The sequence below is a fragment of the Phoenix dactylifera genome, unplaced genomic scaffold, assembly GCF_009389715.1.
Source record: "Phoenix dactylifera cultivar Barhee BC4 unplaced genomic scaffold, palm_55x_up_171113_PBpolish2nd_filt_p 000544F, whole genome shotgun sequence".
Classification (NCBI taxonomy): Eukaryota; Viridiplantae; Streptophyta; class Magnoliopsida; order Arecales; family Arecaceae; genus Phoenix; species Phoenix dactylifera.
In genome coordinates this window covers 167,661-190,338 of record NW_024067953.1, presented here as the reverse complement: position 1 = coordinate 190,338, position 22,678 = coordinate 167,661, and the positions used below count along the sequence as shown (strand labels likewise).

At 39.9% G+C, this 22,678-nt stretch overlaps 3 protein-coding genes across 4 annotated transcripts; 1 reads left to right on the top strand and 2 right to left on the bottom strand.

Moving 5' to 3' along the window:
* Window positions 1–4,633: 4,633 nt before the first annotated feature.
* Window positions 4,634–9,346, bottom strand: LOC120106402 (uncharacterized protein YuxK-like). Its single transcript, XM_039119403.1, has 3 exons — window positions 8,956–9,346; window positions 6,952–7,119; window positions 4,634–5,161 (listed from the first exon to the last, which is right to left on the bottom strand). Exons 1-3 carry the CDS (start codon window positions 9,209–9,211, stop codon window positions 4,932–4,934), a joined length of 654 nt encoding a protein of 217 aa, XP_038975331.1. The 5' UTR covers window positions 9,212–9,346; the 3' UTR covers window positions 4,634–4,931.
* A 738-nt stretch (window positions 9,347–10,084) lies between these two features.
* LOC120106401 (ankyrin repeat domain-containing protein EMB506, chloroplastic-like) lies at window positions 10,085–15,687 on the top strand. Of its 2 annotated transcripts, none has more exons than XM_039119401.1 (7): window positions 10,085–10,514; window positions 11,706–11,785; window positions 12,030–12,128; window positions 12,224–12,322; window positions 12,407–12,505; window positions 12,588–12,686; window positions 15,193–15,687. In XM_039119401.1, exons 1-7 carry the CDS (start codon window positions 10,157–10,159, stop codon window positions 15,295–15,297), a joined length of 939 nt encoding a protein of 312 aa, XP_038975329.1. In that variant the 5' UTR covers window positions 10,085–10,156; the 3' UTR covers window positions 15,298–15,687. The 2 variants fall into 2 exon arrangements, with proteins under 2 accessions (XP_038975329.1, XP_038975330.1); XM_039119402.1 differs by lacking the exon at window positions 15,193–15,687 and adding an exon at window positions 14,932–15,141.
* A 1,358-nt stretch (window positions 15,688–17,045) lies between these two features.
* Window positions 17,046–20,991, bottom strand: LOC120106400 (tRNA (guanine-N(7)-)-methyltransferase-like). The gene is made up of 3 exons (XM_039119400.1): window positions 20,555–20,991; window positions 17,849–18,312; window positions 17,046–17,768 (listed from the first exon to the last, which is right to left on the bottom strand). Exons 2-3 carry the CDS (start codon window positions 18,167–18,169, stop codon window positions 17,310–17,312), a joined length of 780 nt encoding a protein of 259 aa, XP_038975328.1. The 5' UTR covers window positions 18,170–18,312; window positions 20,555–20,991; the 3' UTR covers window positions 17,046–17,309.
* Between the last annotated feature and the right edge of the window lie 1,687 nt (window positions 20,992–22,678).

Here is a 22,678-nt window from a genome sequence, read left to right as displayed (position 1 = left end):
AAAACTCAAACCGCATGGATATTACCTTTTCCCTCATTATGACATCTATGTAATTTATTGTTGCTTAATTTTGTGTATTTATTTTTATAATATATATTTTTAGTTTCTTATTTTTAGTTGCTGAGAGGATCCGTACAGACATGTGTTTATTTCCACATCGGTTATTCGCTGAGGAAATCTTGGATACTTATATACCTTTTTTGGGTGTTGTCTTGGGTTGTGACAAATGGTATCAGAGCGAATACGGCCTATAGTCTATATGGACTAGAGGACACTGTAGCACGGGTTCATGAAGGCTGGCCACGGGCCAATTGTGGTGCTTATGATTAAATTTGAACTTTTAGAAGAAGTATGTGAGAATCCGTACGGGCGTGTGTTTAGTCCCACATCGGTTATTTGCCAAAGTGATCTTGGGTACTTATACAGGATTGAGGAACCTAAAGAATATCTTCCGGTTAGCCTTTTTGGATGAGGTCTTGAGTTGTGACAATTGCTTTAGTGGTGCTTGCACTGGATGGAGGGGCGACCAATGGAAATATAGGATGCTTATCTAAGAGGGAGGAGGTAGGAGGGGAATGGGTAAGGAATGGGAGAACGCAGAGTTTGGATTTTACTAATCAAGAAGTGAGCCTAACTATTGATTCGAAATGGATAAATTGAGCTTCGAGTCGAGCTTCGTCCAAGCTAGGATTTGTCCAATCTTGGCTTTGGGCCAATTTTAAGGCATGAACTAACCCAAATTATAAACTAATGAGCCTAAAGCTCCATCTGGTCCAGTTCGCCTTGGGCTGTCTTAAGTCCCCATTTGCAGTCAAAATACTTTTTAGACATGTTCCAAATACTTTTGGAGGTTGTCTATTCATGGGGTAAGTTTGGATAGGTTCAGGACCTTGATCCATGATCCAGAAAGGTAAGCAAAACCCCCTCTGACTCTGTTCATAGTCGCTCTAACTGAGGGTGAGAGAGAGAGAGAGAGTGGAACTATAAAGTTCTAATAAACTAAGCAAAAATTAATATTTTTCATATATAAAATAGTTCCTTATGTAGTAGTTATTATTTGCCATATTTGTACCCCATTTTTTGAAAATTTTTCATATCGTGTCTGTATTATGTTGCATCCATAGCCTGAAAGCATTTCAATCATCGATGTGTCTACATCATATTGAAATAGAGTGCCTGGTTATATGCTATTTATGCCCTTGTATTCGAGGGTATATATGTTTTTGTATGCATGCATTCTATTATTTATTGCTAATGTCTTGAATTCTAGGTTTTTCAAGTGCATGTATTAGGCCTTCTTTTACCACTCTCAAAATCACCACCTCCTCTAGTGGACTTGCATGCTTAGCCTTTTTAAGTCCGAATTGAGCTTCTTAAGTGTAGAAGATTAAACATTAATTCCCTTCCATTTTCGAGCTCCTTTAGTCCTCCTGAAATAAAGCTTCAATTTATCTTGAGGGAAGACACCGTCACAAGCCTCCAGTGCTACCTACAAGAGAGATATAAATAGAGTGTTAAAGCCACTTGTGAAGTTGGTAATCAAAATCAGCTCTACTCTTCAATAGGACAAGGAAACAACAAAAGTTAATCCACATAGTCAATCGTAGAGATGAATTTCAAAATCCTAGTCAGGCTTGCCAGACAAATAATTGAAAGGTTACATCACCATAATACAGTAGCATAACATCACACCGATGGAATCAAGCTTACTGATAGTATATATAGCATCTGATATTAAATTACTGAAATTTGAATACTAGTCTCCAGGTTCTAGGTATATATGTTAATTTTAACATATATTTGTTAAAATTGAAAGCTTCCAAGTTGTTAATATCCGCAATTTGTTGTGTCGGGTTTCATCTATTACCATATGGAACCAAGAAACTCTAATGAGGTGAAAGCTTTGGATATTTCTGTAGAGGGGTATATATTAAGATAAAGGAAATGTGATTTTGAAAATCACATTACTATTAACTCTCTACAAATTCAGAAAATGAAATTTCTCAAATTAATTCCTGCATGGTTGCTGTCCTTATATTTTCTACCATTTTCTGAACTGCCTGATGGTATTTGCAAGCTGATTCTAATTGGAGCTGCTTCTATGCTGGAAGGTATACCCAAGGAATAATTATGCCTTTGGATTGATAGCATGGACTGGCAACAATGTACTAAATAGGCAGTATGATTCTATATGCTTCAATTTTTTATGAAGCCATTCCTCGTTATTTATCTTACATGCAAGAGATAAAGATTCTCAAATAATGATGCTGATACAAAACTGATATGCTAGTGGATGCATTGACTTGTAGATCTTGTAGAGGGGAAAAAAAGAAGAAGAATTGAATGCTTGTTTACATACATGCATACACAAGAACAGGCCATTAATCTTTATGCCTAACTTGTTATTTGATTGGTATTTTCCTGTTGATCCATGGTCAATATAGTCATATATTCTATCAGTGGTCAGATTATCAACTTTTTTTCAGTTGCACGAGAGACATCAACATGTTGAAAAATATCAATATGCTTCCTGCTTTCCCTCTATATCTCCGTAGATTGGTAACTACATATGATCAAGAAAAAACACTTCTGATTATTATACTGGATGCAGGTTGAGATTATTAGCAGAATCCAAAGGATATAGACTAAATGATACAGGACTTTATCTGGCTACTCGGGCCACTGCTAGAAAATGGTTAAATCTATTGGTTTCTCCGCGAAAAATGAAATTGCATACGGTAAGCTTTTGTATACCGGACCATTTTCCCCCTCCTCTGTAGGGGATCAAGTCAGGCACAAGCGTGAATTGTAGATCAGAAAAGGAGGTGTTTGATGTACTTGGTTATCCTTGGCTGGAACCTCATGAGAGGAATCTGTGCAAGAACCCTGAACCCATATATATGAATACAGTTGTTATAATTCAAGAATGTTGATTTTCCCCATCTTTGATTGGGTACACCTCGTGCATTAAGAATCATGGCATCTGCAGACTTTTATACCACAGATATGAAAACCTGGAAAGTTTGTTGAAAAAAATTGCTTCTTTACATGGATCTCCAGTGAACAATTCTAGTTTGGATTGCCAGCAGCCCTGGTTGTCCATTGTTGAGTGAAGTTAAACACCTTATGATGCCTGTCATGGATTCTGGAGACTGGTTGATAGTCTGCAAACGATTTAAGTAGCAGGAGGCTTGCTTTCAGTAACAAATTTTTAATAAAAAAAGTAGTAAATTTGCAAGTTAGTGTTTTTAATAAAATAGTTGACTCATCCGGTCATGTTTCAGAGGCATTCTGTTGCTGGTGAAACTTGCAGATCTTGAGCAACTTCTTGTACACAGAGTATGGTGGCCCAGGGACTCTCTTGGTTATTCCCTTCATCGTCATGGCTGATGCCATTAGAGAAAAAGGGACTTCGAGGGGCATGTCAAGCCGCACGTGCCGCGGTCATCTGGGCTCAAAAGCATATTGACAGGAGAGACAGGAGAGACAGGAGATGGTGACCCTTAACATGACCTCCCATAAGCCTTTCACTGCACTGAATCAAATATTTAAACTATATAGCATCCACTGTGGTGAATCAGATATGTAACTGGAGTAGGTAGTAAAGAGGCAAATTCTAGGGAACTTTTTGCTGTTGCCATGTTAGGCTTCGTTGATGGATGCGGTGTCATCTTGGTTGAATGGTGGTGGGGACTATGCCTACCTAATTTGCCTGCAGTGTGGTACTAAAAGATTGGTGAATGAGGAATTCTGTATAAAAGGTTTCAAGTATATGACACGCTAAAGTAAATCCAAATTTGTTATCGACAAACTTTTATTATATCAATTTAAATTCAAATAGCGAATCGTTTGAATAAATATAAATAAAGTGAGTAAAAAATGAACTCGAACCAAGCAAACCAGCGAATGCAGCAACAATTTTCACAAATATTGCTCTTCCAATAAGACCATATCTTGGAATGTTCTTATCAGAGTTGATATAATGTAATTTAGGAAATGACTGCAGAGCATGGAAGAGCACTCCTTTCCTTCCATGAAGAGTCCCTGATCTTGTAATAAACATTCCTCAAAAAATAGTTCCTCATGCGAAATGCTTTCATTTTCAGTTAGAAAGCTCCTGCACTTGGACATCAGCTTGCTATCTTAACAAAATGTACTCAATTCTTCTTCCTTTCGGTCACCAGAGACAGAAAAGTGAGACATCAAAGATACTCGAGCTACACCAATTCTCGAAAGCTTAGCTACAGCAATTTTTAAAAGCATATTTCGTCAATCCATAAGGTTTACACCTGCCAAAATCACTTTAAGACGTTGCAACGAAGGAAGGAAACCATTATCACAAAATAAGATTTACTTCCCCATGAAATGCATGATGTTGTTGGCTGGAAAAACCGAGTAAGGACATCTGACTTTTATTTATATTATTTCAGACTTTTCATTTCAAGGTAATGTCTCACAAATTTTGACCTGTCACAAGGCATAAAAACCTCAGTATAATTATATTCCAGCCAGAGAACTGGCAGCCTCTCATCCAATTTAGGCTATGGGTAGCTGCTCAGCAAAAGGACCACATGCGAACAGGATTCTGTTGCATGCTACATAAGAACATCATTTTACAGTAAGGCTCTGGACAAAGATTGTCTAAACCAATTTAAAAATAAATCAGAAGTTAATGTAGGGGCTAACATTTAATTCTATGGCAAAAAGCACAGCATGTGAGTATATATATCTATCAGTCAAAAGAGGAATGCTAAATATTTCGCATGGACACCACAGGTTTGTCAAAAGATTCCAAGAGATTTGTTAGAAGTACTGCCCCCCTGTGTAGCGGTCAAGAAAATGGACTACCAGGTCAGCAAATCATCTCTCATCCAAATGGATCTTGATCGACGAGGACTGTGAAGATACTCGAAACTGAGAATTAGTCGACTTCAAAAGAAACTCCTGTCATCCCCCCCTCCCAGCATCTCATCCCGGTCGATAAAACGTTCAAGAAGCTCTTTATCCCGCATGACAATGCACTCTTCCTCCTTCCCAAACCAATCATAGCGATGTTTTGCAACATAATCATAGACTGCATCTCTTAGCGGGGCAGGGATGATCAGCAAGGAGCTTAGAACTGAGTAAGGAAATGGCAAGTATGATGCTACTTTCAGGGAAGCTGCATCTCATCCAATGTGAAAGTCAGTTGTAGTTGCATTTGAAAATAAAAATGACAGAAAATACTAGCACAAATGTTATCTCATATGCTATAAGAAACATTTAATCCTGTGAACATCATATGCATAAACATAGGAGATGCTTGGATGCCCAGATATCTGTTATGAAACCTCATACATGTGTAGGCAATAGTGACTGAAGATCTTTCAGTTTAAGGAGGGGAAGCAGTGGGCACAAGTATAATAAAGCATCAAACGAGAAATTGATTTCTCCAATCAGACAATTTCAAGGTACCACAAAACTTCTGTTAGAAGAGTTGCGATATCCTTTAAATAGACTTGGATGCAGAATCCAGCTTAAGGCTGGAAAAGTCGATCTTTGTTTGGTTTCAGCAGTTTTAGTGCTTCTCGCAATTCCAAGTCCATAGTTGGAGTCTACTGACTCTGATTTGCATTATTTTGGCAGTTTGAATGTGTAGGTATTTTAGATATTATAGATCATTATCAAAAGCACAAGTCTTCAATTTGAAATGTCCATGGTTAATTTTCACTGGTTTTATAGAGGCCTCACCACAACAAAGTGCATGCCTGGTTGTCTATGTGGGTGTCCTGCATCTGTCTGTGTGCATGTGACTCAAGCTTTCAAGGTTTTTGTGTCAATGGGTGGAAATATCAGGCAGTTAGAAATTTCATATGAATATCTAAGATATCCCCCCCCCCCCAAAAAAAAAAACAAGAGTCAAAATGAATGTCATATTTAAGGAAATCAACCTTACTGATAAACATATTAGCATCATACATTGGACCTTCGTGCTTATTTTATTCCATTATATGATATTGGGTCTCATAATACTTGGGCAATTCATACAAAGTTCACATATAATCTTTATCAGAGAAATACATTAACTGGCCATTACCCCTAAAAGGTGGCCACCTCATATCAGGCCCTCAGAAGCCGCATAGTGTGTAGAGAAACACATTCCTCTAACATCTCGTACTAGTGATATTTTAGGCCCTATTTGTCTGTGGGATAAAGTGGACTAACCTGGAAAAAAGAATCATTTTTTCAAGCTAATTCCTCCTTACCAAACACCAAAACTTACCTAGATTCAAGGGAGTTCATATTTGGGATTTTGAAAAAAGCTTTTACTAACTTATCCCACCAAATAAGAAAAGAAATGCCGCCAAAATGGTAACGTTGAGTTATTCCTTCACTATTCCTCAACTCTATCCTCCTTTTCTACTTTTCTAGGATAACTCTATTCCAGAACCAAACAGTCCCTTGACAAAATGCTATGTACCGTAGCCAACACACAGGTCCAATATTTGGGTTTGAGGTCAAATCATGTTAAGAATACCCAGCTCACAATGTACCTAATGGCATCTATAGTTAAGTATGGAATTACTATAACAATGAATATGTACTACTGAATATGCTTTTAGCCATGTTCCTTAATTTCATTTTTGATGTTTATAGGAATTATAACTGATTTATTTTTTAATAAGTGCTTCAGCTCTGTTCTTTCTCATGCACAAACTGAACATTTTTTTTTACCACATGAACAAATAAAAACTTAAATTGCAAGTACTATTTGATGGATCACAAAAATTCAAACAAAAAGTTCAGTAGAAGCATGCATGGTTTTTCATTTTATTAAATGCATATGCATGCAAGGAAATATCAAATCCTAGAGGACAGAAGATTATCTTACTAAAACCCTTCCTAAGGTAGAAGAATTTAAAATCTAATGATCATTAACATTGTTATTTCAGTGATATTGGACATGCTAACCTGTGGAACCTTCATAATATGCTTCAGGCCCTTCAATGAATAGAAAACGTCGAAGTACATCTTCCCGATCAACACCACATAACCTCAAGTATGGTTCAGCAGCCTTGGACTGGAGACAGCAGAACTTAATTTTTTCATACTTGTCAACCTTGATCACCCACTTTACTCCTGCAGTGCAGATAATTGTGACATTAGGTTTGAACTTTTTATGAAACAACAAAAAGTAAACTATATGGAAATTTTAGAAGTTCAAACCCATACCTTAGGAAAAAAGCACTTGGTAGAAATCTAGAATTTTTGAGACAGTTACATGGAACCATGTAAGCAAAAAGTAGCATAGGGCAAAACAAAAGTTTCGAAACTTTCTTTAAAGAGAAACGATCACATGTTTGAACCATCATTTCCAAAAGGTTCCTAGAAGTGATATTTATGAAAATGATCAAGATAATTTTGCCAGCACTTATTTAGTAAAAGAAGAATCATCATTGTGCAACACATACATGAACAGATTTGCCCATAGTATCAACTATGTGGTGTTCCTTATAGCAATCTTTGTAGTGCCTGATCTTTCATGAGCAAGATCTTATGATGCAATCCTATGAGCATAAAACAATCCCCTTACCTTCATGTACATGTATACATGTCTGTCCTTTTGAATCAAATCCATCAATGAGAATTTCAAGTTCAAACTTTTAATGCCAGTGATTTAGAAATTGATTTGTAACCCTTTTTATATGTACAACTTTTGTGCCCTGGTAGGCTGGTACCACATACCGCTTTAACTGATACATTTGACCTCCAATATGCACTTTGATAGGCCTTGATTGCATGGATAGATTTCAGCATAATTAGCACAAGAATGGTGATCTTCCTAACTACAAGTCAGTTGGTCTTAAGACCATAGGTTATCTTGCTACAGACCAAGTTTTAATGGTTAGATCTGCAAGTACTTCGATTCCATTTTTGAATCATATCTTGATAAAAGAGGAGGCAAAGCTGATCACATTAACAATTCCAGATGCAGATCTTCAAGCCAAAGAATGCTTATTCCTAAGCAAGAACTCCAAGAGAGCAAATTTCTATAAGCATGGAATATCGAATTATCAGCAAAATAATGGATGCTTATACTAAGTTATGTGCAGAATACATGTCTTAAAGTAATCTTGTAATGGCAAAAAATGTAATATCAGGGGTATGTTGATTGGAGCACCTAGAAATAATAAGTACCATCATACTTCTCATTTTCTTCTTGTTATCTGCTATACTCTCAAACTTAGCTCGGTAAATTATCTCTTTCGAATAAAAATTTGGGTGGCTAAGCCTCCCTTTATCTCAAAAAAAAAAAAAGACAAAGGAAATCACATTAATTTGGTGGAAACATACGACCGATCTCCTTACCAAGTAGAGAGTTTAAATACCAGATCATAAATCGTCAGGTACATAACGAATAATACTTTCAAGGCATGCTTTCCAGAGAAACACTCACTTGTAAAATATACACCAAGCGATGAAGGAACAAATCAACCATGGAGAGAGGATGGAAGCAATAGTGACTCAGAAACAAACATGACGGTCATGTTATCCCGGAATTTCACAATCTGCCCTGATATGATGAGGAAGCTTAATACCTCAATCTGAACCAACCAAATTATGGCAAACTTGGTCCAACCAAAAAAGACCAGAAATACAGACAAACATAATTAAGGAAAGAGTCGAATGCAATTCGCTGGGAGGCCTATCAACCATTTTGGTTTTCGTAATATAATTTGCATTAGATAATCCCTGTCAATGACCATAAGAAAGAAATCCCAAACCGCATGCATTGAGTAGAGTCTGAAATAGGGTTTTAATCCAGCAAGAACATCAAAAACCAAAGAATCCTATCAACGAACATATTCAGAGCAATACCCATACGATCCATCACGACTTTTATAACATACAAAAATTATTTTTTAAAAAAAGAAAACAAAGGGGCAACTTCGGAGATACAAGTGGAGAAGGAACCTCGGTGGCAGAGATGGCAGACGCCATCGTAGATGACGACCCGCGGCTGGAGAAGGGTGGGGATCGAGGCGGCCTTGGGAGGAGGAGGAGTAGGAGGGAGCTCGCTGTATACGAAGTCCTCGTCCGAAAGCTCGCCGGAGGACCGGGAGGCAAAGCGGACGCCAGATATGGGAGGCCACGAGAAGCGAGGAGACGACGCCCTTCTCGCTGCTGCTGTTGCTGTCCAGATGCAACCCGGGAGGCCCCTTCGGATCATCTTCCTCCGATCATCTCGCGGCTTCTCTTCGAGAGAGAGAGAGAGAGAGTGCGTCCTCCGTTATTTTCCAAGGCAAAGGTAACGGAGATGAGTCGACGCACGTAGCCCCTTCCCTTTCGTTCCCGCAGGTTACGGTCACCTCCCAAGTTGGTGCCGCTTGTATGTCCGAAAGGGGTTGCTGGGCCAGCGCAGCGCTATGCGCGCGATGCGAGAGGAGCCAGGGATGATGAGGACGAGCCAAGCTGACCCGACTGCAATACGGACCGCTTCAATTTAGCTCGGCATTAATCCAATTTAGCTTCAATTTTCAATTTATTGAAAAATTTAATCAACCAACCTGAACTGTATAATCTAGTTTCGACTTTTAGTTTTACTTTTTTCTTGCGGTGGGCATGGCAAGTGAAAAATTACAACAATTTTCTGGAACTTTCCCTTATCTCTATTGTGCCATTATATTACACATAACTATCTACATCAAACGTTTTTTAATTTTAGCATACTTTTTAAGAAAATATTATGTTATTATTCAAGTCCAGCCTGGTTTAGTCACTATTTGAACTTGAAATTTAGTCTTGCTTTATTTTTTTTTATATTAGAGGAGCTCGATCAAGTTATTTATGGAGCGGACGTCTCTAGCCATCTTGTTTTCGCAAATAGCATGCTTTTTTTTATTTTTTTGGTACAATAGTTGTTCGCATAATTTTAGTACGAATATAATTAATAGGGTCGAGAAAAAGAAAATGAACGTAAAGGCAAGAGAGCACGACATTTTTAGAGAAACTTTTGTAAGTATTGAGCAATAGTTATATATATACGCTAGAGCGGCCAACGGCGGTGTTAAGTTACCGGGATTGCATGGGACCGTTAATCAGAGTTCTACTGGCTACTGCAGGACGGCAAAACCGACTTGCCCCAACCCGGCCGGAAGACCCAAAACTGAAGAAGATGTTGGCGGGAGCCGCGTTATCCTCTCCCCGCCTCCCTGGCCTCTACCCCTTCGTTGCTCTTCGGAGCGGCGAACCACTCCGAGCTCCAAATTCTTCTTCTCTCTCGCTTACTCCGCTGCCGGTTCCTAGGGTTTCTTCTTCTCTGGTGAATTTGGCGAGGCCGAGCTCCGGCGCCCGGTCGAAACGGGACGCGGAAGGTTTCTGGGAGGACCCAGATGATGGGTACGGAAGCGATTACGAGGAGATGGATCGAGAAGAGGAGGAACGAGGAGTTGAAAGAGAAGCGGAGCCTTCTTATCTTGGTAATAATGCTAATAAATCTACGACCTCTGCATACGAGGAGGAGCTTGTGAAAGGTTTCGTACCCTAATCTCTGTTCCTTCCTCGTCAAAATTGTACTTCGATGCGGAAATAGGAGGTTGGCTGTGTTTTCCCAACCCATTTAGACTAGTATTTTTAACAAAATGGAATCGGTTTTGAAAAGTATTTTAAGCTTCAGTTAGAAAAAGATGAACTAATCTTGAAACTGTTTCATCTAATGGTTATCTGGTGTGCTATCTTAGGTGACTATTTCATCGGCATTGGGCTAGTTCTGCCTGTGCACTATTAAAACAAGTAGATATATTTCAAGCCTAACTGGATCCATTTGCGTCATTTTTGCCGCCTTTTGAATTCTCAGGCTCTTATTGGGAAACTTTTCAACCATTAGTTAGTTATGCTCCATTGCGTTTCTACGGTGATATGCTTGCATTAATGCGTGCAGCAAGTTTTCTCATGGTTTTTTCTCTCTCTCTCTAGCCTACCAGCGTTTTTCTCATTTGCTTGTGCCAAGTGATTTGTTTTCCGATGTTTTTTTTTTCCGAACTGGCTGTTGGGTATTAGTTTTACTGTCCGCTTGAAGACTTGTTTGAACTCCTGATCGCCGTATCAATCTCCCACGCCATGTGGGAGATGCTTAGCAAAGAATGGGAAGAAAGAGAGAAACAGGAGGAATCAACAGAAGCGGCACCCCCGATATTGATAGCCTGTTTGGGAACGTTGTTGTTTTTGTTTCTTTACAAATTAGTGGAATACCACATGGAGGCTGATGCTTTAGATTATCACATTTGCTCAAAACTTCTGCTATTCCTCCTCTTCACACCTTCCAACTCACATGAGAGATTTTACATGGATAAGCTAATTTACTGTCCAAACTGACCCTAAGTGGGCTTCTTGTTTTGTTTAATTATGGTTTCTCTCTTTTAGGCTTTCATGTATGTTTTGCTCTTCTTTTTTTCCTTTTATTTACTTATCACTTTCTCTGCTTTTCTTAAACATGTTTTATTATTTATACCAAGCATCAGGACATAGAAGGAAGATAACATTAACCATTTGTACCTTTTCCATGTGTATACCCATTTATGGATAAGTCTCTAGTGCAGTTAGATGACACTTTTGTAGTTATGACAAGTTACCGATCGTACTTGGAGAACTGTGAGGCTGTTATTTATTGCTCTGGCTCTACCCTTTCCATGGTAGGCTGCCCATCTATTTCCTACTTCTTGCAGAAGTTGAACTGCTGTTAGAACCAGAAGAGAAGGCTATTTTGCAAGAGAATGAAGGTCCTGATCTCAGCAAAATATCGACTGTTAAGTGTTTTTCCCCCCAACCAAGTGTCTTTTATTCTTGACATATACATAAATACATAAATAAAACAGTATTCTAGTGGTCTCATATGTAACAGTTGTTTCCTATCTTAATATTGTTGCATAAACTAGCATATCTCATGATTTTTTTTCCCTAAAGATGATATGATGCAGCTAATTGGTGTTTTCATTCCTTGTTAGGATAATATCAACCATTTGACTGCTTACTTGTATAATTTAATACAGATGAAGTGGAACCCATTTCATAATCTGGCATTGTCAGGGCAAATACCTTTCATGGATAAACTACTGGAGCTTGGTATTGAAATTGATTCTGTGGACAAGGTAGGTTTTTAATTCCCTAGATGAACTGTCTAAAAAATTAAAATGTAATTTATCTCATCTAAAACAATGGAGCTTGAGTAGGTTTGGTGACGCAGGATGGTTTCACTGCTCTTCATAAAGCAGTGATTGGTAAAAAGGAGGCTGTTATTAGCCATCTTCTGCGGAAAGGTGCAAATCCTCATATCAGGGATAGGGTAAGAAAAAGTTCCTACTTCTAACTCCACATGCTATTGTTCTCAGTGAAATTTAAATTACAAAGTTTGCCATCCTTCTGATAGGATGGTGCCACACCACTGCATTATGCGGTTCAAGTTGGTGCAATGCAAACTGTGAAGTTACTTATCAAATATAAAGTTGATGTAAATGTTGCAGATAATGTGAGTGTCATATGAATCGGCATAATTTTTTCTACTGTTTTGTGGCCCAAATGTTTACTTTTTATTTGCAATCACTATACAGGATGGCTGGACGCCGTTGCATGTTGCCATACAAAGTAGAAATAGGGATATTGCAAAACTACTGCTAGTAAATGGTGCTGATAAGACAAGAAGAAATAAGGTAACCATTGAAAAGCTTAGATTCTATTACTGATCCTAGCATTAAAATGCTTTATAAGTTCTTTAGTTGTCCAGACTATTATGAATAAATGTACATAATACTAAAACATCACCATGAGCAGCCTATTTTTCAATTGTGATAATAACCCAGGAGTTCATTGTTTATTTACTTGTTATCTTGAAGAATGGTACATTAATCAGGTTTCTGAAGGTTTCTGAAGCATGAGCATCTTGCTACCTGTTACTTCACCCAGCTTGTGTGTCTTTGGTCCTTAATGCAAACAAAAGCCTGCCCATAGCCAAAAGCAATTTGTTTGTCTGCTTGGTTTCGTTTTGGAATTGTTAGTTGCATTTTTCCAGCTCTCAGGTGAACAAGTTCAAGTTCATGCTCAAATGTTTCTACATTTCTTGCTTGACATAGTTTCAAAACTGTTCTGCTTGAAACAACTCTCTGCTTCATATAACATAAGGTGTATTACATAATCCTTGTTCATGCATATCAATTATCAATCTTGAAGCTATAAGGAGATGAAAAACTTTGTGTGGAGAATTTAGGAGCCTCTAGAAGATATTGTTTAGCTGGAAAACTTTACAAGATGAATCATATAATATAAGCTTTTGTACTATTAATTTTGTCGTAACTAGAGCCTTGCTCTGCCAAGTCCCAAGTCTGACTCCAATCTAGATGAAGCAATGGCTTGAATTCTCAATTTACCGTCACAGAAGCACAAAATTGTCAGTTGAAACTTCGAGTTAAATAATTGTACAATAAATGGCCATTTATCAAACAAAGCAAAGCTGAATCTCATCCAAATTTATTAATTTGTTTACTTGTGCAACACATAACCTTGAAGCCAAACCAAGATCTACTTCATTGAATCATCTCGTAATATACAAACTAGTTCATTATACGCACATTTATATCCTTTACTATAGGCACATTACAATATTCTCACTTTACTTCTAGTATATGACACACCTTGCCTTGTAATACAACCCTAATATGATACTAAGTCAACCCAACACATTGCTGAAGTTAGAATCTATAAGCTACCTCAACTTTAATTGTAGATAACAATTCTAGACTGTCTGTAGATGGTGAAGAATAGAAAATAAAATTCTGAATCCATATAAAATCTGTCAATTATTTGCTAAAGTATAGATCGTCAACTATATAAGGACACTGCGAAATATGTTCCAGAGCTTTACCCTACAGCTCGTTGTTTTCCTCTAGCCCGCCGCTGTTCTCTATTGTATTTCTTTTCTTCACTAGCTGCTTTCTATAGGTGGCTGGGATTTCTAGAGCTGCAAAATAGTGGAAAGAGAGCAGAACCCTCCTATTTATAATGGCTTCTAAGCATGAGGTGTCTAGCCATCGCAGTTTAGTACCTAGCTGCCATGTCCTGGTTAGCTAGGTGGCTGAACTTCTAGCATGAGGTGGCTGCTTCAGCATGGGGTGCAACAAACCTGATATGGAAGCTTAAAGGAATTAGCATATGATGGCTGTCCTAAGAAAGATGAGGTGACAGTTCAAGCACGAGGTGGTAGTCTAATGGTATGGCAACTCACTAAAGAAAGCATGAGGTGGCAGCTAATAGATAAACATGAGGTGGTCGTAAGAATGCAGCGGCATTAAGCGCAGAGTGGTCATTACTCTAGTAGCAATTTAATCCCTAGTCCTTTCAATTCATGCTTAGAATCTTATCAATCATTAAATTGGAGTCTTTTCTACGAAAATTTTCATACAAAGGATACATTTTCATGATGATTCCACCTACACATATGAATACTTAATATAATAAATTTAGCTCCCACGTATAAATGATTATATAGTCGGCATTTGGGTCTTATAAATGTACTACAAAACACAAATTCATCGATATCTCCTATTATTATTTCATGATATAATTTTTTACGCATGGACTCTGATGTTCTGATGCTTGCCTGACATCTTGGTATGGTCCTTGCAATATCGTCAACATTATATGCTGTACTTTTGGTGATTGATCTGCCTAGGAGATATGGATCAAATTATGTACTATAGGATAGCATAAAACCAACACTTTTCATCATTATCTGCTGTGTATTCGTTAGTTTTTATGCAAGTGCCTGGTAAGAGGCAGCTTTAATGCTAGCTGTTATGTAGCAATCTGGGTTGAACAAGCCTAATTCCTTGTTCTAAATATCTAAAGCATAAGAGCCCCTAAATGAAACCGAATTAGATGACAGCTCTATTCATCCATCAGGTGACATTTTTATAGTATCCTAGTATTTGGTTCCATGCATCTACACTGTAAGCATCCAGTACTAGACAAGGCAGGTGCACGACTTCCCTACATCTCAGAAATCTGTGGTTTAGTTTAACAAGCTGTCATTTCTTATCTGATATTCTTCTGTAAGCTAATGATTCTTTTACAAAGTGGGCACAGATATTTAGTGGCACATGATACTAGAGAAGCCGCTGGCTATTTGCTAACCATATGATACTTTGTTTTTGTATGTTGTAGGATGGAAAAATTCCTTTGGATCTAAGCTTATGTTATGGGAGAGATTTCAAGTCGTACGAGCTTGCTAAGCTACTCAAACTTGTTCCAGCAAACAGAGATCCTTGAAACTCCCTGCTTATACAATAAATGGAGATATAAAAGAAAGACTAACGGGACATTTTGCTGAAACTTTGAATACTTGTGGGAATTGCTATTCTATGAAGAGAGGGCCAACAAGCAGCATGGCAATTGATAAAACTCATGGAAATGTTGATCGCCATACATGGAAATCCAAAAATAGTGGTCAAAATCTGATCATTGTGCTGAAAATTTTAAGGGACTGAAATTAAATAGCTGAGTGAGGAGGCATATTTTATTGTGCGCTATGTTGGCATCTTCTTCTGCATGGGCCAGCGAAAACGATTTCATTAAGTGGGATTTAGAGTTCATATTGATTTCAACAGCAAATATGGCCTCCTTTAAATGAAGAACCATGATTCTCTTATTGGCTGTCAATCAGGTGGGAAGAAGGGTTATTCAACAGGCATATGCAAATGTTTAGGGGATGTTGAAAATGACTTGACAACCTCCCTAGCAGACTCCTCCAAAAGTGGGGAAATAAAAAAACGTAGGACATTTACTCTACCACATGCTCAAGGGCAAGGGCAACAATTTTTTGCATCTAAATTGCCTCCTACTCAAACTTAGAATTCTTACAGAAATTTTTGGATTAACATCATCTTAGCATAGGAAAAACAATGCTGTGGCCTGAATAATGGACTTGATGTAAGCTTTGGAAGGAGGAAAATTGGCTCGAGAATGAGTGCCATTGTTATGTATCAATTTTTTGGTAAAGATCTCTTCGTGTATCAATTGGAAACAAATTATGAATCTGATATAATGACTTCAGAAGCAACCGGAACATGCATTAGGTTTTAGACGAGACTGATTCCAGAAACTTGGGCGTTATGTTGTTCTTAAAACGCAGCAGCCATTCAGTCATGATTGGCCGAGTTATGAATAATCTGATTCATGCTTGTCACCACAAATGTTTCAGCTCGACCAATTTGGATTGGCAAGTTCTGCAACCTTCTCTAAGTAACACAAATTGTTCCAATTAAGGAGAGAGAAATAATGCTCCATAACCAAGGAAAAAGGAAATCTTGAAGCCAATATCAAGATAATTTGTGAATGAAATTTTTAACTCGGATCGATCACCCAAAAAACAAATGCTTAGTCTTAGTTGTAGGTCAAATCTCTCATGCCAGAAAGAGAGACTTGAGAATATAAAATAACTCAAGCCAACTTCATGGAAAAATATGTTGCTCCACTGATGCTAATCTCCACAAATTTTCCCACCCTGTACATGCCCATCAAGCTGGATTTTCACAACAATGGTAGCTCCAGCGTGCACCAGATGTTACAGTCTCCATGCGACGCTAGACTATTATCTCAGTCAAGCTCTGATCTCAGTCAAGCTGCGAAGCTCGAAACCTGCAACATACACCAAATTGCGGAGACTGCAACACATTTTGGACATATACAACAACACCCAAATGGAAATAAATAATATTCCACAGGGGCAAAAACATACAGAACTAAACTTTTTCCTCCATGTCTGAAGACATGAATACTCCACAGGAATGCCATGACAAAGACCGAATTCATTTTCAACTCCATTTGCATGACAATAATCATCTCTATCCATTTACCATGTCTGTATTCATTTACCACATAGCTCATAATAAACGATACTATCAAAAGATAACCGATCCATCAAGCAACACCACTAGATATCAATCTATACCACTGTTTGGAATATAAATCGCATGAGAAGTTCTCTAGTCATTAAAATCCTGTGAGAACCCAGTGACTGAGTCATTCAGATCAGTTCGATTAGCAGCTTAAAATATTCATGCAATATAAAGTCAAGACTGCAACAATGTATGATAAACAAAATAAGGAAGATCACATGCTAACCCAAAAGAAAAGAGGCAAGCTTCAGCCCAAAAGCAGCGAAGCTGGACTACAAGCGTCAAAACCTATCATACAACCCAACAATCCAGCATATCTTTAGCTCGAGAAGACAGCAAGGCCAATGGCTAGGTGGATAACCTTTGTTTTATAGCAGAAGCAGGTTATTCCTTTTCTGATATGCGCCTGTATACAGCCCGGAATGTCTGGCCCCCATTTCTCGCCACCTTCTGGCCTTCCTCAGTAGCAGAAGATAACAACCTAACAACAGGGTCTGCTTCAAGTTCTTCCTCTGGAACAGCTTCGAACAAAGGGTGGTCCTCCAAGCAAGATCTCATCCAATCTCCAAGCTCGTCCACATCCGTAATTGTGTATATGATACCTCCAACCTCCAATGCATATGCGTATTCATCGAGCAGCTGAAGGCTAATCACCCGGCGCCGGTGGTTCTTCTCCTTGAAGTGGGGATCCGGGAACAGAAAGAACATCTTTGACAGCTGCCCCTTCTCAAAGTAATTGGGTACATATTTCATAGAATTGGTGCGAACAACTGAAATATTCTCATACTGCCCCGGATTTGCAGCTCTCAAAGCCAATATCCGCTCTTTCACATATTCAGTAACCTGTATGAAGTCATTAAATTTTAACAGCACACCAACCCGCTAAATTGAACTGAACACATAAACGAAGCAACCTTTCTTACCTTATCTCTGAGCTCCATTCCAATCATTAGAGTGTCAGGGAAGAGGGGGGAGAGGCCGACAAGCAACCCACCAAACCCACAACCAATGTCGGCAAATCGAATCTTGCGGGGTGGCGCGCTACCATCGTCATCATCAGAACTCCTCGAGGGGAAGAAGTAAGGGAAATGTTGCGAATAGTCCATATCGGCGGGGATGATGGGAATGGGGAAGTGAGAGTCGCTGAGAGGATTGCTGTGGGCTCGAGCTCTGTAGAAGCGTTTCCTGGGAAGCCGAGCAGACCGGCCGTTGTGCTGCATGTTATTGTTATCGCTCTTCAACATGGGAATTCTGAGACAGGCCTACCGTCCTAATGGCGTAAACTGATCTAAATTCAAGTCGAGGTTTCTAGGAGGGTTCATAGAAACATTTAAGCGAACACTTCATATGCTTGGTTTCAACACTACGTCATTGAAGAGTAAATGACCTGCGAAAATAATAGAAATTAGACATCAACCGCATATCATCAAAGAACAAGATTTCGCCATTATTCTGTAAGGTCTAGATAGATAAAACGGCGAAAATCTAGATATATTCGCCTCAAAGGAAACATAGAACCAAACATAAAGAGAATATAAGTAAATACGAAAACAAAAAAATGGACGAGGAAGTGCTTTGAAATTTGTAGACGACGATGAAGAACCCTACGTCATGCTTCGAAAAAATCACAGAAAAACCATATGGTTTGAAGAAATAAGACGCAACCAAATCGAAATACAACAACTCCCGAAGTCCACAAAATATCCAATAGAAGCTCTGCAATTTTATAAATCCACAAGAAGATAAAAGTATTGAAAAAAAAAAGAAATGATCGAGAGAGCCAGCATATGACTAAAGAGAGGGTGATGATAATTAGAGACATAAAAATAAAAGTAAAGGCAAAAAAAATCTGTTTTTTTGCATCCAAATCATCAATACAAGTGCATTTTCTATACCTGACCTCATTTGATGCTCTTCTCAAAGGCTATAATTCGCTCGTTTGATTCATTTTGTCTCTCTCTCTCTCTCTCCCTCCCTTGGGTTTATGCTGCCGCAGCACCAATCCCTCCCAAGTTCCAAGCGCCAGAACCCTAAACCCTCCTGTAGGTTTGTTAGCGCCGTGTTATCTCAGCCGTTGATTCGGAAAAATAAATTCGACGGTTGGAATTGCATATCCTAGCGGCAATCCGAGTCCAACCCATCTTCCAAGGTAAATACTTGGAAGCCCAAAAACTTGACCGGGTCCAGGCCGTCATGAGCACCAATCCAGCACAATAACACAATATAAGCCCGTCTGCGCCCAGACCATAGGCATCGTTCTACTTACGATTAGTAGAAACTCTTTTCTAACTCACTCGTGCACTGGGGTTGTGTTTGATTTGTAAATTCAAAAAAAAAAAAGAGTATGATCAAGATAATTTTGCCAGCACTTATTTAGTAAAAGAAGAATCATCATTGTGCAACACATACATGAACAGATTTGCCCATAGTATCAACTATCTGGTGTTCCTTAGAGCAATCTTTGTAGTGCCTGATCTTTCATGAGCAAGATCTTATGATGCAATCCTATGAGAATAAAACAATCGCCTTACCTTCATGTACATGTATACATGTCAGTCCTTTTGAATCAAATCCATCAATGAGAATTTCAAGTTCAAACTTTTAATGCCAGTGAATTAGAAATTGATTTGTAACCCTTTTTATATGTACAACTTTTGTGCCCTGGTACCACATATGGCTTTAACTGATACATTTGACCTCCAATATGCATTTTGATATTATCAGCAAAATAATGGATGCTTATACTAAGTTATGTGCAGAATACATGTCTTAAAGTAATCTTGTAATGGCAAAAATTGTAATGTCAGGGGTATGTTGATTGGAGCACCTAGAAATAATAAGTACCATCATACTTCTCATTTTCTTCTTGTTATCTGCTATACTCTCAAACTTAACTCTGTAAATTATCTCTTTTGAATAAAAAATTGGGTGGCTAAGCCTCCCTTTATCTCAAAAAAAAAAAAAAACAAGACAAAGGAAATCACATTAATTTGGTGGAAACATACGACCGATCTCCTTACCAAGTAGAGAGTTTGAATACCAGATCATAAATCATCAGGTACATAACGAATAATACTTTCAAGGCATGCTTTCTAGAGAAACACTCACTTGTAAAATATACACCAAGCGATGAAGGAACAAATCAACCATGGAGAGAGGATGGAAGCAATAGTGACTCAGAAACAAACATGACGGTCATGTTATCCCTGAAATTCACAATCTGCCCTGATATGATGAGGAAGCTTAATACCTCAATCTGAACCAACCAAATTATGGCAAACTTGGTCCAACCAAAAAAGACCAGAACAACAGACAAACATAATTAAGGAAAGAGTCGAATGCAATTCGCTGGGAGGCCTATCAACCATTTTGGTTTTCGTAATATAATTTGCATTAGATAATCCCGGTCAATGACCATAAGAGAGAAATCCCAAACCACATGCATTGAGTAGAGTCTGAAATAGGGTTTTAATCCAGCAAGAGCATCAAAAACCAAAGAATCCTATCAACGAACATATTCAGAGCAATACCCATACGATCCATCACGATTTTTATATCATAGAAAAATTATTTTTTTATTTAAAAAAAAAACAAAGAGGCAACTTCGGAGATACAAGTGGAGGAGGAACCTCGGTGGCAGAGATGGCAGACGCTATCGTAGATGACGACCCGCGGCTGGAGAAGGGTGGGGATCAAGGCGGCCTTGGGAGGAGGAGGAGTAGGAGGGAGCTCGCCGTAGACGAAGTCCTCGCCCTAAAGCTCGCCGGAGGACCGGGAGGCAAAGCGGACGCCAGATATGGGAGGCGACGAAAAGCGAACAGACGCTGTCCAGATGCAACCCGGGAGGCCCCTTCGGATCATCTTCCTCCGATCATCTCACGGCTTCTCTTCGAGAGAGAGAGAGAGAGAGTGCGTCCTCCGTTATTTTCCAAGGCAAAGGTAACGGAGATGAGACGACGCACGTAGCCCCTTCCCTTTCGTTCTCTTCTCAAAGGCTATAATTCGCTCGTTTTTTTTTTTTTTTGTCTCTCTCTCTCTCCCTCCCTTGGGTTTACGCTGCCGCACCACCGTCCACCAATCCCTCCCAAGCTCCAAGCGCCAAAACCCTAAACCCTCCTGTAGGTTTGTTAGCGTCGTGTTATCTCAGCCGTTGATTCGGAAAAATTAATTCGACGGTTGGAATTGCATATCCTAGCGGCAATCCGAGTCCAACCCATCTTGCGAGGTAAATACTTGGAAGCCCAAAAACTTGCCGGGTCCAGGCCGTCATGAGCACCAATCCAGCCCAATAACACAATATAAGCCCGTCTGCGCCCAGACCAAAGGCACCGTTCTACTTAAGTAGAAAGTCTTTTTTTTTTTTTTTTTTTTTTTTTTTTTTTTTTTTTTTTTTTTTTTTGCTTAAGCGGGTTATTCATACCTCACGGGTACGAATACACCCTAAAGAGTCAGAATACAAAATGTCCCGAAGAGCTCCGGGCATCTCTCTCTCCCCAGCCCATAGGGTGCCTTCAGAGTGGCTCGCAACAAACGCGGCCACCCAATCGGCCGCCCCATTGGCCTCACGATATACATGCATAGCCTGTAGCGTAACACCCTCCCTCACCATCATCCATATGTCACGAAGCAGAGGATGAGCATCTCCGTGACCGACCGGGCCCCTACGAATCTAGCTGATCACCGTAGCCGAGTCGCCCTCCAGAAGGACCGAACTCGCCCGAAGTACTCGCCGCACATAGGACAAGCCCAACCAGGCCGCTCGCAACTCTGCCCTTGGGACAGAGATATCAAAAATCTGACGGCCCCCTGCTGCCACCACATCCGACCTCGGGCCCCTAACAACAAAACCGGCCCCTCCCCTCCTACCACCGTCTAAGACTGAACCATCAAAATTGACCTTGAGGAAACTCGGGGGTGGGGGCTCCCAGGTAAAGAATACCCTGTGTGGAGCTGCCGAAGCACTATGGGATCCCCAGATGTCCCGAGCTATCAAAGGTCTATGAGCTGGCTCTGCCTGGATAATCTCTGTCGCCTGAGCACAGGCCCGCTCCATCACAAACCGTAGGGACAGCCGACGCTGACAAAACACCCGGGCGTTCCTGGCCAGCCATATCTGGTACGCTGTGCAGGACGCCCTAATAGCCAATCCCCGCATCTGAGTAGAACCCGCCCAAAGCCGAACCTCCTCCAAGTAAAACTCCCTACTCCTCCAGGTATCCTCCGGTATCCCAGTCAGCCTCCAAACACCTCTCGCCCATGCACAGTGGAATAGAACATGATCCACCGACTCGTCCACCCCACAGTCCGGGCATAAGGGTGAAAGGCCCATACCGCGTCTACACAGCTCTGAGCATGTCGGCAATCGCGCCCAGGCCACCTTCCAGAGGAAAAGAGCAACCCTCTGGTGTAGCCCAAACCTCCACACCCAACCACAATCTAGCCCCGACTGTGAACCTGGCTGAATAAGCCGGGTAACATCGCCGACCCCAATGCTCGCTCTACTGGTGGTGCTCCAGACTCTGACATCTGGACCTCCTGACCCCGGAAGGGGAATCGACCAGACCCGCTCTACTAGATGCTCTCCAAACAGCTGGCCCAGCCTGTCACTATCCCACTCGGCTCCTCCTGGTCGGAGCAGATCGGAAACTCGGAGACCCTCCCCCGCCTCAGCACAGAGAGTCGTCGGCCATAGTCTCAAGGGAAGTGCATCCACCCATGGGTCCGCCAGCACATCAATACTCTGTCCATCACCG

What these genes read in the sequence shown, in the direction of transcription:
- LOC120106402 (XM_039119403.1), bottom strand. Translation starts at nt 9,211, where the DNA reads ATGATCCGAAGGGGCCTCCCGGGTTGCATCTGGACAGCAACAGCAGCA. An exon ending in CTGCCATCTCTGCCACCGAG is followed by an intron (nt 7,120 to 8,955) that starts GTTCCTTCTCCA and finishes TCTGCACTGCAG; the next exon opens with GAGTAAAGTGGGTGATCAAG. An exon ending in ATATTATGAAGGTTCCACAG is followed by an intron (nt 5,162 to 6,951) that starts GTTAGCATGTCC and finishes GATGAGATGCAG; the next exon opens with CTTCCCTGAAAGTAGCATCA.
- LOC120106401 (XM_039119401.1), top strand. Translation starts at nt 10,157, where the DNA reads ATGTTGGCGGGAGCCGCGTTATCCTCTCCCCGCCTCCCTGGCCTCTAC. An exon ending in ATGTAAATGTTGCAGATAAT is followed by an intron (nt 12,506 to 12,587) that starts GTGAGTGTCATA and finishes ATCACTATACAG; the next exon opens with GATGGCTGGACGCCGTTGCA. An exon ending in ATAAGACAAGAAGAAATAAG is followed by an intron (nt 12,687 to 15,192) that starts GTAACCATTGAA and finishes TGTATGTTGTAG; the next exon opens with GATGGAAAAATTCCTTTGGA.
- LOC120106400 (XM_039119400.1), bottom strand. Translation starts at nt 18,169, where the DNA reads ATGTTGAAGAGCGATAACAATAACATGCAGCACAACGGCCGGTCTGCT. An exon ending in GAATGGAGCTCAGAGATAAG is followed by an intron (nt 17,769 to 17,848) that starts GTAAGAAAGGTT and finishes GACTTCATACAG; the next exon opens with GTTACTGAATATGTGAAAGA.